We start from the raw sequence: 12153 nt of genomic DNA, 5'->3' as shown, positions 1-12153 counted from the left end.
TGAGAGTGGATGGTTAAAATAACGTGTAACCTTTTTAAATTCGTGAAAATACCAAACAATCATAGCATTTGGCTACATGAGTTGCTAAGGTCAAAAAAGGTCTAGTGTGTTAAGTTTAGGACAGTTCATTAGCAACATTAATTTTGAATACAACCAATTAGTCTGTTTGTAAAAGTGTTTAATCACTTAAATGTAAAACTTACTTGTTTTTTTACAGAATTTGAATTAGCCTTTTATACAATGTAGCAGTGGTGGTTGCTGGACTTTGAAACAGGGGAAGCTAATTTAAGGTCATCAGTTATTTATTATAACATAAATCCTGCTAATGAGCAACTAGAACAAGGAAACGCAACAACTTCAACATTTTGAAGTAAATGCATACAAAGGAGAATGACGTATAAACTAACAAAGATGTAGTAGGGAAAATGGCAGAGAGAGAGTTTGTTTACATCTTTTCTGGGGTTTGTAAATAATGATGTTTTACCAATAGATGTCACTAATTGTTACACAATGGTCTTCAGGCATCACTTCAAATTGCACAACCAGACTGGGAACAACATTCAACACAAGTTCCATCTCACTAGAATGAAAACAGTCATAATAATGATGAAAGCCATCCTGAGCCAGTGCGTCGTGGCCCTAAACATAGACACCGTCACTGTGTTGCCTGCGTGAAAGCCCAACCTGCCGCCCCGGCGTGACCTTCCCTCTCACAAACATCCTGGGGTGGGCGCCTGACATGAGTTATGCTCCCATTAGGATGATCCAAATTCAAAGCGAAGCAGGGAAGGAGCGAGTGATGCAGGAGAGAAAAGAGATCACAGTCGGGGGGCAGAGAAAAGAGGGAGATAACAATAACACTTCCTCTCCACCAGCGCCTCATAAATCTCTTCTCGAGCCGCGCTGTGCTCGTTGCCGCGGGCGCCTCTAAACTCTCTCCTTTGCTCTGCATCTCATCCCCCGGCCTCGGCTGGCTTCCCCTCTCTTGTCTGTCCTCAATTTTCTCAGTCTCACTCTTCGCCCATCGCTCTTCCTGATTTGTTCCTCAGCAGGTGCCACCTCCTTAGCTCTTAGTGATGTAGTGTTTTTAATATCGAAAAAATAAAAGCTGGGGAATCACAGATTTATTAGAACAAAAAAAAAGCAACAATTGGATAATGATTAGCTGCTGCTGCTGCTGTAGCAAAAACGAACCAGGAACAAACAGTTTCAGGTCACAGTGATATAATAACTTACACTAATGAAAGAAATGGGGGGAAAAAAATCCATGGATCACTTAAGGAACCCTGGAACGAGTCTGTCTGTGAGATGTTTGATTGTCTAAATAGTGATTAACATGCTTTTCCACGGCTTAATAATACATTTCAATGAAGTTGGAAGCCGTATAAAGAGACAAATAAAGCAATAACAATATTATTTCAAGTATTCTGGCAAGATACATGACGCAGCTACAGACAGCCTTGAAAGTCATATGTCAGAAACTGGAAATGACATCAAACCTGAATTAAATGCATTCCAGTTTCTGCACAACTTCAAAAGTCGTATAACAAGATGTTAAAGCACGATTTCTTTCAGCAGAACTATCCAGGATTTTGAATTTAACATCTCCAGAGTCGTTGTGATGGTTAAATCCTCAGAATTAGGAGGTCTCGCAAAGTCCAGATTTGTTTTACTGCTGTCACACCCAACAGCAGGTCGGATCCTGGCTGTATTTAGTCCGCGTAGCATTTCTCGATTACCATTAAGAAATCGGGAAATGAAAAACGACATATCATAATACATAATCTATAATGCTATACCCGGAAGTCGGCCGTGCTGTGTGCTGCATGGACAACAGCTCGATTTCCAGACCATAAATACCAACACATCCCAGTTTCAGTCTCATGTCTGGGAACATAAAGTGGGACCAGTGGCCGACACTCACCCTGTAGTTTGAATGAGCTCTGTTGTTGATGAACTGACCCATAGGTGTGTGTTCAGTGTGTCCAGGAGAGTAGAGGCCTTCTGAAGGACCTGTGGGCACGTGGTGGAAGATGAACCAGAAGCCTGTTTCCTGTGACACACATACAGAAAGAGTTGTAGTTTTGTATAAAAACATACTTTTATGGACTGAATAACCATTAAAGTAATTGCCACGCTGTTTAAATCTCAATAAATTTATGATTAATTACAGATCAAATTTGATGGTTCACATTCATAACTACTATGTCGACATACAGAGGAGGGACAGTGATTTTATTGGACAAAGGATTTTGAAGATGGAGCTGCTGGGCAAGAGGAAAAGAGGAAGGGTCAAGGATGTTGTAAAGAAGGATATGAGAACAGTTGGATTAACAGAAGAGGACACAAGGGAGTCTTGTGTCTTCCTTCCACGTGGACATGACTGCCATCTCAAATTAGTACCTACACTCCGAAAACAACAGAAAATGTCATGTGTTGGTGCTTTTCCACGACACAGTTCCAGCACGACCCGGGTTGGCACGGAACGGAATGGCTCGACTCTACTCGGTTTATTTTGCTTCTCTGTTAGGTATAGTCGCTGGCAACCTGGTACTTTTTTAGTACCTGCTCTGATGCGATTCCAAGCCAGCCAATACATAAGTGCGATGCCGAACTGTAGATCAGTTAAAAAGACTTAAAAATCCTGAAAACATGCGTTAATGTCCAACATTTATGAGCCAGATTCACCTGCTCCCAGAAGCTAAACATGATTTTTGTCAGAATATTGGGATGGATAACATATGGGCCACATATTGGACTGTGGGAGGAAGCCGAAGAAAACCCACGCACACACGGGGAGAACATGCAAACTCGTTGCAGGAAGGCCTTTGTTCCGAAGTTGTTCCAAACGGGGCTCGAACCCAGGAACCTGGATCTTCTTGCTGCAAAGGCAAGAGTGCTAACCACTACACCAACCGTGGGCCCAAGGATAAAGTCGTACTAAAGATATAGGGATAGTAGCACATAGGCGTGGGCTTCAGGGCCCCTGGTAATCCACGGAACCATAAAACCCGAAGCTGCAATTGAAACCTTTTGGTTTAACTGATTACACAGGCAGCCAAAAAGTTGTTGTAGTGTTTAGCACTCTTGCCTTTACGGCAAATAGACAGAGTTCATGTCTGTGGGAGGAAGGTTCGAGGCAAATAGACAGAGTTCATGTCTGTGGGAGGAAGGTTCGAGGGGGGTTCGAGAGATGCTTGAAACAAGTGGAACACGCAAACTCCACGCCCATCCTTATAACACACACGGGGAGCAATTGGGAATTGTGTGCCTTGCTCAGGGGAACACCAGACCTTGGCCGTAAACCTTCTCTGTTACGAGAAGATTTCCTTTCCTGTTGGCCAAGGGCTACCCCATAAAACGTCACGAACAGGGTTCGAACCTGTGCGGGGAAACCCCATTGGATTTCGAGTCCAACGCCTTAACCTCTCGGCCACCGTGACCAATCGCAGCAATGTTCAGACCCAGTCGGAACAAGAGCATCGAGTTTGCATGTTCTCCATGCCTTGTTCTGATCGGGTCTCAAACCCAGTGTGTGCGTGGGTTTTCTCCAGGTTCTCCAGTTTCTTCCCAGGGTCCAAAAACACGCAGATTTGAGGATTAGGCAAACTGTAAATGAAGTGCGACGGTGAGAGTGGATGGTTAAAATAACGTGTCAGGACGTACGTTCCTTTTTAAATTTGTGAAAACAGGTCGCTCACAGTGCTCACTTCCAGCCTGGCCTTAGCCTCGTCCGCATGTCAGCCTGTCTGTTTTTGTGTTGTTCTTCACACGTACATGTATGCAAATGAGAGGAGTTATTACATCGGTGAGGCATAAATGAGATTCTATTCCGCCCCGCGCATCCGCGTGAAATCCCAGGAGCACGATCATAATTGGCACTCGATCACAGTGGAAGTGCGGCGGCGCTTCTGTCTGTTGTCTGCTTGATTCTGAAGTTAATAGGAGTATACAGCCATTAATCTGACCTGGCAATGTAGTAATGAGACAGACCTCCACCTGGGGAGCTGAGGAGAGGAAGTAGTGAAAGGAGGTAGAGAGAGGAAGAGAGAGAGAGAGAGAGAGAAGAGAGAAACTCACCTCTGAGCCTGCAGCAGCACAGTTGATGAGGTTGTTATTGGGGTTGGCGATCCAGAAAGTTGAAGTCGCACTACAAAAGGAGGGAGAGTGTGTTGAGGAAGAGAAAGGAGACAAAAAAAACCAAAAACCTCTCTGTTATTGGATTTCACACAAATACTGTGGGAGCAGCAGTGATGTGGTGGTGAAGAGAACAGATGGGTTTGAGCTCGACAGCGAGTCTAAATGTTTCCCTGTCCATTGATACAAATGGACTCTTACTGTGGAGCGCAAATCTTTAAAGCCAAAGACTTCAGTCTGGGATTTTAAAAAAAACATAAATAGTGGGTGTTGGTTGACAGAGATAAGCAGTCGGTGGCGTCAAATTCATCGGTCAGAGTGTTTACATTCATGTTTAAAGTCCAATTTTAGTCAGACTAAGGCAATCATTTGGTTTTCTCAATGTCAGGCAAACACTAGTCTAAAATCAAGATAGTCTTAGTCGGACTAACATACCTGGATAATGAGATTCATAGTCTGTTTACTCCTGCATGCTTAGTCGGACTGGAGTCGTTCAGCTCATACACCAAAATTTCCTTTGTGACGTGGAAGTATAAGGAGACGACGTATAAACTGCAGTACTTGGTTGTGGAAAAGACAAACCAACGCGGTGGCGTCGGCGAGAGCTCGGTTTTGGACTGACGAAGAGAGGAGATTTGTGCCAAATACAGAACCACAGCACGGCCCATATCATCCTCCATATTGCCGTTCGCTGTCAGTTTTTCTGTGACGTAAAGGTCAACAGAGATACGTACAGGCGTGAGATCCAATAAATCGCTTTTCTCTTCCGCATGTATACTCAGACTCAGCAAGTTGTCTGGTTGACCGTCTTAGTCGGACTATGGCCATTGCCTTAGCTCCAATAACGCTTCTGTTACCATTTGGAATGCGTACGTCTCATTATCGTCACTCCTAATTCAAAAATTGGACTAACAATCTATCCAGGTTGTGACCCCTTTTGCCCTATGCTGACATCATGTGAGGCACTGTCCAATCACAGACAAGATTCTGGATAAGCAAAATGTTGTATTCTCTTATTCTTTCTGTCCGTTTCAGTGAGCAACAGAAAGACGCCTGACCTCCTTCCATCTTCAGCGACACTGTCCGCTGTAGGTTTTCTGTACAAACCTTCCACGGAAAATACATTGAGTTTTGTGCCACTGAACCACAGTGAAGCCTCTGTTCTCTGGTTTACATGGACATAGAGGAGCAAACGTAAAAGCTGGAGTCGTCTGCAGTCTAATCACTGTTGGCCTCTGGTCATTTCATCTCATTTGCGGACACATTGTGGTAAATGTTTTTTTTTTCATTCTCATCCTGAGCTTCCTATTAACCTCTCCACTCAATTACGCAGCTTTGTTCCTCCACACGTCACACGCTTCATGAAGCAGCTCAGTGTAGACGGGAGTGAAATGCTGTAATCAAGGTGTCGGTCGGACTCAGTCATAGTTCAGTCAGGTTTTTTCTGTGTGTGTGTGTGTGAGACAGAAACTTCAGCAGAGAAAAGGTGCATTTCTGTCACTGTCGTTAAAGCAGATCTACAGTTTTTTATTTGACGGATCAATCTGAATTTTTTGTGGCGCATAACTGATCAACCAAGTATGTTCCCATTAAAGTTTGGTGAGAATCGACCCAATGACGACGTCACAAATGACGATCAAATTTCCAAGAAATCCCAAAAATTAAAAATCATATCTCGGTCAAACCTTATCGAACTTAATTTGGTTTATGTATGCAGGGACAGACACTCTATCATCAGACTAAATTTCAACTGGATCTGATCCAGATTACGGATTTGGCAGCAATTTAAATGTAGCCTCATTCAACCAGTTCCCATCAGCGACATCTTAACGGATCAGGATGAGTTTTGTCATGTTTATGTAAGACAGTAACAGCTAAAAGCAGGTAAACGTTCTATGCAGATGCAGAAAGATCTATGCTAAACATCTGAGCTGAGGACGTTCTGACGACTTCCCATTAAAAGAGACAAGGAACAAATGTATGAATGAAAAAAATATAGAATTCGACAAAGCAAAAGTTCAAACTCTCTTCTCCCTCAGTTAGCAGTTCAGAAGCAGCTTCTTCTCTTTCTTCTTCTCGGGCCAGAGCAGCACACTTCAGCCGCTCTGAACTCCGCGGGTCTGATGGTTTTCTGGCAGCGACAGAAAGTGTGTTGATGGTCCCAGTTTTCATCTTCTGTCTCTTTATCTTCATATTTATGAGGACAGAACCCCAGGAGGAATCATTTCTTCTAAACTCGAGGTCCATTTAGTTCTGAGTTCTTCTCCGAGTGCATCTCACTGCATTCATAAGCACACACTGACGTGACCTTTGTGCGGAAATTTGGATTTTTGAACTCAAAGATGCTTTTAAAGCATAACATCTGTGTTTAGATAAGCTTCCTTTTTATTCATTCTTACAGAAACATTGGGCATTCACCTGTTTTTTATGACTTAACAAGACTCTAACTGTTGGAGCGTCCATTTGCTCGAGATACAACATTTATTTTAACCCAGTTTTGATTTATTACTCTTACTCTTTCTATTAATTTGACCGTTGGTGAAAAATAATGGAATAAAAGCTTTAGTTCAGGATAAACAGAGCGGGAATAATGTTTGTTTTTGTAAGGACGATCTTGTTTCTCCAGGAAAAATCACATTCATTCAGAAGAAAATATATTTTTTAGGGTGAATGCAAGTGTATTTTTGTGACTCGACTTTGAAACACAGCAAACAAACGTGTTGCACCTGTCAGAGAAAATCCGTGGCAGTTTTGCAGGTTTGCAATTGTGTGAGAAAAAGCAGGTGATGAATCTCAATCTGAGGAGAAAATGGTGGATGTCAACTCGGCAAGAAAATAATGCAAATTGTCGTTTGTATGTATTTTGTAGAGGTAAACGTTTATATACACGTGAGGCAAAAACATCTCCCTGCTAGAAATAAGCTCAATATTCTTAAATTGATTTCTTTGTTTTAAGAAAAAGAATCTGTCAAATTTAGTTGGACTGGAATTTTTTAAAACTTAGAACATTTAAGAAAGTTGTAATTATAACAAGGAAATAAGTCTGTGATAGTGAATGTGACTTCTGTATTCAACACAAACTTAATAAACAAATAAAAACTAGGAGTGATTGTGATTTTATGCAAACCATTGATTTGGCTTGTTCGGAGATAAGAGATTTTTATTCTAAAAAATATGTTTTTTTTCCGGCTAAAAAATAAGGGCAATATACAGAAATAAGGCTTATTCAACTTAAACTGAAAATAAATTTTTGCAGTGTATAATAATTGAAAACACAGGAGCTGCTGGTCTACTGCTGTCTAGTTTGGTACTCGGGCAAAATGTGAATGGCCGATTAAAAAGACCAACTTTCCTACTAATATTGCCGTTTTTCTCTATGGACTTTGGTGCAGGAGAGTGAATAATAATTGAAAACATAAACACTTAAATCTCCAGTTAAAGGCTGGCGAAATTCTGCAAATTTATTTGGCAAACCCAGTGGGTTCTGACCCACTTTCTTTCTTTCTTTTTTCCCCTTCTATACCCGTGTCGCTCCAATCTAAATCACATTAGCTGCAGTGGACAGATGCTCGAGACAGAAGGAATTTTTTACAACACTCACAATAAACTTTAAAATCAAACTGACCCTGCGGGCGAACCGACTGTGCCGGTGTTCTGTGGTGGGAGGAGAGAAGAAGAGGAGCGACATGAATCCAGCAGCAAACTGCACACTTGATATTTTCTATGAGAGCACACTGTGTGGTCGACTGCCCACCTGCTCAGAGCAGGTTAACTGCTCAGGGCAAATCTGCTCCACGGTGTTTTTCATCATCTCCCTCCCCCAAAAGAAAAAATAACTTTTTTCTCCATAGACCATATTTGTGCCGAAATTAGAAAATAGACTTTTGGTTTGGCATTTGTGGACAGTTGTTTTGTAGGTCAACATTGAAAGATAATGTTATAAAAGCAGACATCGTATGCGTAGTCGTGGGTTAATTAAACAGGGTTCCCACACCTCAAATTCAGGGATTTTTCAAGGACTTTCCAGGACCAATTCAGGACCAAATGTGCCGACACAGCTTAAAGTGATAGTTCGGAATTTTGGACATAAGACCTATTTTCCAATTCAGCCGGTGTGATGGAGACGTTTTCAAGAAATTTCATTCAGTTCTTCTAGTTGCCGAGTTCGCTGATGCTATGGCTAGTGCAAGTCAATGATACAAGTTAGCATGGCATTAAAAACACTCATACAGACTCCACAGTGCACCCGAGGCAAATCGATTGTAACGGCAGACTATCGATGTACATATCTGTGTTGATAGAATGTTTGAAATAAAACCAACCTTGCAATTTGAAGGATTTATGTCTCAGCAGCAGCAGCAGCGGGTCATACTTCCGGCAGCGGCGGACTGATTCTGCTGCCGGAAGTATAGTGCTGAGAAAGTAGTCCCTCAAAAATCCATGCGATGCGACGTTAGTTTTGTTTCAAATATTATTCTATCAGCACAGATATGTACATCGATAGTCTGCCGTTACAATCGATTTGCCTTCGGGTGCACTGTGGAGTCGGTATGAGTGTTTTTAAAACCATGCTAACTTGTATCATTGACTTACGCTAGCCATAGCATCAGCGAACTCGGCAACTAGAAGAACTGAATGAAATTTCTTGAAAACGTCTCCAGACGTCTCCATCACACCGGCTGAGTTGGAAAATAGGTCTTATGTTTAAAATTCCGAACTATCCCTTTTACATGGGAGGGCAACTTCCACTTCGCCCATGATTGCATCCACTTTTCTAGATTTGCAGACCAAACGGCATCAAACCCTGTCGAGGAAACCCAGCGTGTTAAGCTTGTCTATTGCTGCCTCGTGTGGTCAGTTTGGTAAATCTGAATAAAAAGGTTTAACAACCTCAGTCACAAAAAGCAAATCTGAAGTGACCGACGAAGGCAGCAGTGGATCAACAACTCCTGTGTGCGGTGATGGCCGGTTTTTCTCTCTGGACTATGGTGCAGGAGATCGAGCGAGTTTACAAACTTCAGTTTCCCGTCAGGAAAACCTGCCGAACAGTGAGATGAAGAAGCAGTGAACATATTCTTGCTGAGGTAGCTCGGAAGGATGAGTTGCAAACGCTCGCACAGGGACACACACCTACACACACACACACACACACACTTTAAATTAGCCAAGCATTTAGGCCGAGCACATTCATCTGGCTCAGTCTAAGTGACAGCTCTCGTCCTCCTCATGTGGCCCACGTGGCTCCTGCTCCTGGCAAATGGGACTGAAATGTATTGTTCTCGTGTGAGGATTTAGCGTCGACACATACACAGCTCAGCGGAGACAGAAGAGGACAAGAGGTATAGCGTGAAAAGACGGCGGTAAATTAATCATCATAAATCTGACAGCGGGGGGGGAACGCCGTTAGCGCAATCACGTTTGATTAAACAGGGAATTTTTTTTGGAATGGCAGTAACAAACGCACTGGGATTTGGAAATCATTACCGAATACAATGATCCAGACAAATTAGACAAAACAGCCTCATTATTGTGAAGGTATTGTGAATTGTGTATTAACAGCCTGTTATAACTGGATAATTTAGTAGAGGAAGGCGAGAGGGGAAAAAAAACCAGGAGGAAACCGGCGTTATGGAAACGACAAATCTGACCAGTGAACCTCGTGCTGCAGAGCAGGTGGATGACTTCATATCAGAATAAGCCGGTGTCATTATGCATCGCTCACCTTGGCCTCTGTGCTCTGCAGCTGAAGTCACAGTCACTTAGGGGGGTGGATTAAACTGCTTTATATGCTAAGCTGCATATTTATGCTTTAAATGTAATTTTATGACATGCAGTGGAGGACAAACAGGCAAGTGGGCTGTATATATATATATATATATATGTACATGCACGCATTTATGCAGAATATTTCATATTTATTCAGTTAGAGTGAAAACATCCTGCTGCAGCACTTTTTTGGTGCTTCATTTAAACAAAAATCACAGTTCTGACTTCCGTGACGAACCAACAAAAGTGACTGTTATAGGCTATTATGACTAAAATACCATCCTATATCGTTTAATATGTTATTATTGTGGTTTGAATTTACAGCACAGATGTGACTTAAACACTCTTATTTGTCTTTATTGAAATAAAATGGAAATTTTCTTTTTTTGTGACACTGCCATTGGATTTTTTTCATTTTTAATCCAAATTTATCAGCATTTGTTGGTTGTTTCAGTTTCAACAACATTTGGAATTTAGCGAAACAATGACCCGCCTCCAAGTGGCTTCATTTTGTCTCCACATGGTTCACAAATGAAAATCGACCATGTATCATCAATGACCATCAATTTAGCGTCAATTTTGTCTTGTTTTTAATCGTTGACGATAGTGTCAGGAAATTTCCTCATATCAACTTTATTCTTAATTGTGTCTATTGTTTTGGGATTTGTAAAAGTGTTCCACGTTTTTCCCTCTTTTGAGCACAAATGTTCTTCTCTATGCAGACGATACACTCTCTATCACAACACCTTAATCAGTCTTTCAAGAGCCATCTGGTGAAAGATTCCACAAATTTTTTTTCATACAGCTACAACATCACAAAAAGACATGATATCACAATGTTTATTCTGAAATTGTGCAGTCACAGTTGTGGAGAAAACTGTTCTAAAATTGCGAGTGCGTGTTGATCTGATGCTATCACGGCCCGGGGTGTGTCCTTCATCTATTATGTATTCTTCCTGAATCATCCTCATCAACCTCACCATGACCTCCTTAATCTTCCTGACACATCTGTGTGTTTGTGTTCGTCTGACCTTGCTACAGCTCAGAAGTTTTCCCTCCCCCTCAGGTCTCTGCTCGCCGAGCTCTCACTTTCTCACATTTTCTAATTTCCTAAATTCTCCAAAAATGCCATTCCAAGCAGGGCCGTTACCCGTTACATTTGTGCCAATGATGAAACATCTATATTTGAACGTCACAACAGAACACTTCACCCTCAGGACGCAGGAGAGTTTCGCAGACGGTCGTCTGGGAAAAAAAAAGCTGCGTCCCCCCACCTTCTTGCGTGGCTGAGTGTGCCAGCTGTTCCAAGCAGAGCAAGAAAATCCCACATGCTTGAAAAACAACTGTTCTTCAACGTTAGCAAAACAGAAGGAACAAAAAAAGTTTGTGGAACTCTTTCCCACACTGCCCATCGACAACCAGCTGACGTTTCGATTTAGGGGGAACGGAACAGATTGTTAAGTGGCTTTGGCTCACGCCGGTGACAAAACGGGCACAATTCCCCCCGGTCTGACCTTTAGACAGACATCACAGCAGATTCTGTGCTTGTGGCGAAAGCACAGAGAAAGACCGAGGAGCTGTACTACCCCTGCAGGACCCTGAGCAGAGGCAGAAATGTCAAAATCAGAGCCACTCGGCTAGAAAACAAGTACAGTGGTATGCTAAAGTTTGTGCACCCCTGTAAATGTTCATGATTTCCTTTATAAATCATTGATTGTTTGGATAAGAAATCTCAGTTAAATATATCATATAGGAGACATACCCAGTGATATATGAGAAGTTTATATGATTGACAGACAGTTTGCATGAATTATTTAAACAAAATTAGGCATGTGCATACATTTAGGCACCACAAAAGAAACGGAATATTTTGTGCATCCTCCTTTTGCAGAAATAACAGCCTTTAAAAGCTTCCTATAGCTTCTAATTAGAGTCTGGATTCTGGCAGAAGGTATTTTGGACCATTCTTCTTTACAAAACAGTTCAGTCAGGTTTGATGCTTTTTAAGCATGGACAGTCTTTAAAGTTTAAATTACACCACAAATGTTCAATAATATTCAGGTCTGGGGACTGAGATGGTCATTCCAGAATGTTGTACTTGTTCCTCTGCATGAATGCCTTAGTAGATTTTGAGCAGTGTTTAGGGTCGTTGTTGAAGGGTCTTGTTGAAAGATCCAGCCCTGGCACAACTTCAACTTTGTCACTGATTCCTGGACATTGTTCTCCAGAATCTGCTGATATTGAGTGGAA

General features: G+C 41.9%; 1 protein-coding gene across 1 annotated transcript in view; it reads right to left on the bottom strand.

Moving 5' to 3' along the window:
• The window catches only part of cemip (cell migration inducing hyaluronidase 1), a gene marked incomplete at its 5' end in the record, with an annotated part of 92552 nt that overhangs the window by 21117 nt on the left and 59282 nt on the right, over window positions 1-12153 (bottom strand). The window contains 2 exons of the mRNA XM_083901126.1: window positions 1925-2053; window positions 4081-4150. Of these exons, the coding sequence (XP_083757252.1) occupies window positions 1925-2053; window positions 4081-4150 (199 nt within the window). The remainder of the gene's footprint in view (window positions 1-1924; window positions 2054-4080; window positions 4151-12153) is intronic.

This window comes from Microchirus variegatus, assembly GCF_963457635.1.
Source record: "Microchirus variegatus genome assembly, chromosome: 14".
Taxonomy (NCBI): Eukaryota; Metazoa; Chordata; class Actinopteri; order Pleuronectiformes; family Soleidae; genus Microchirus; species Microchirus variegatus.
Note: the sequence above shows the minus strand (reverse complement) of the source record. Positions and strands in the feature narration are given on the sequence as shown.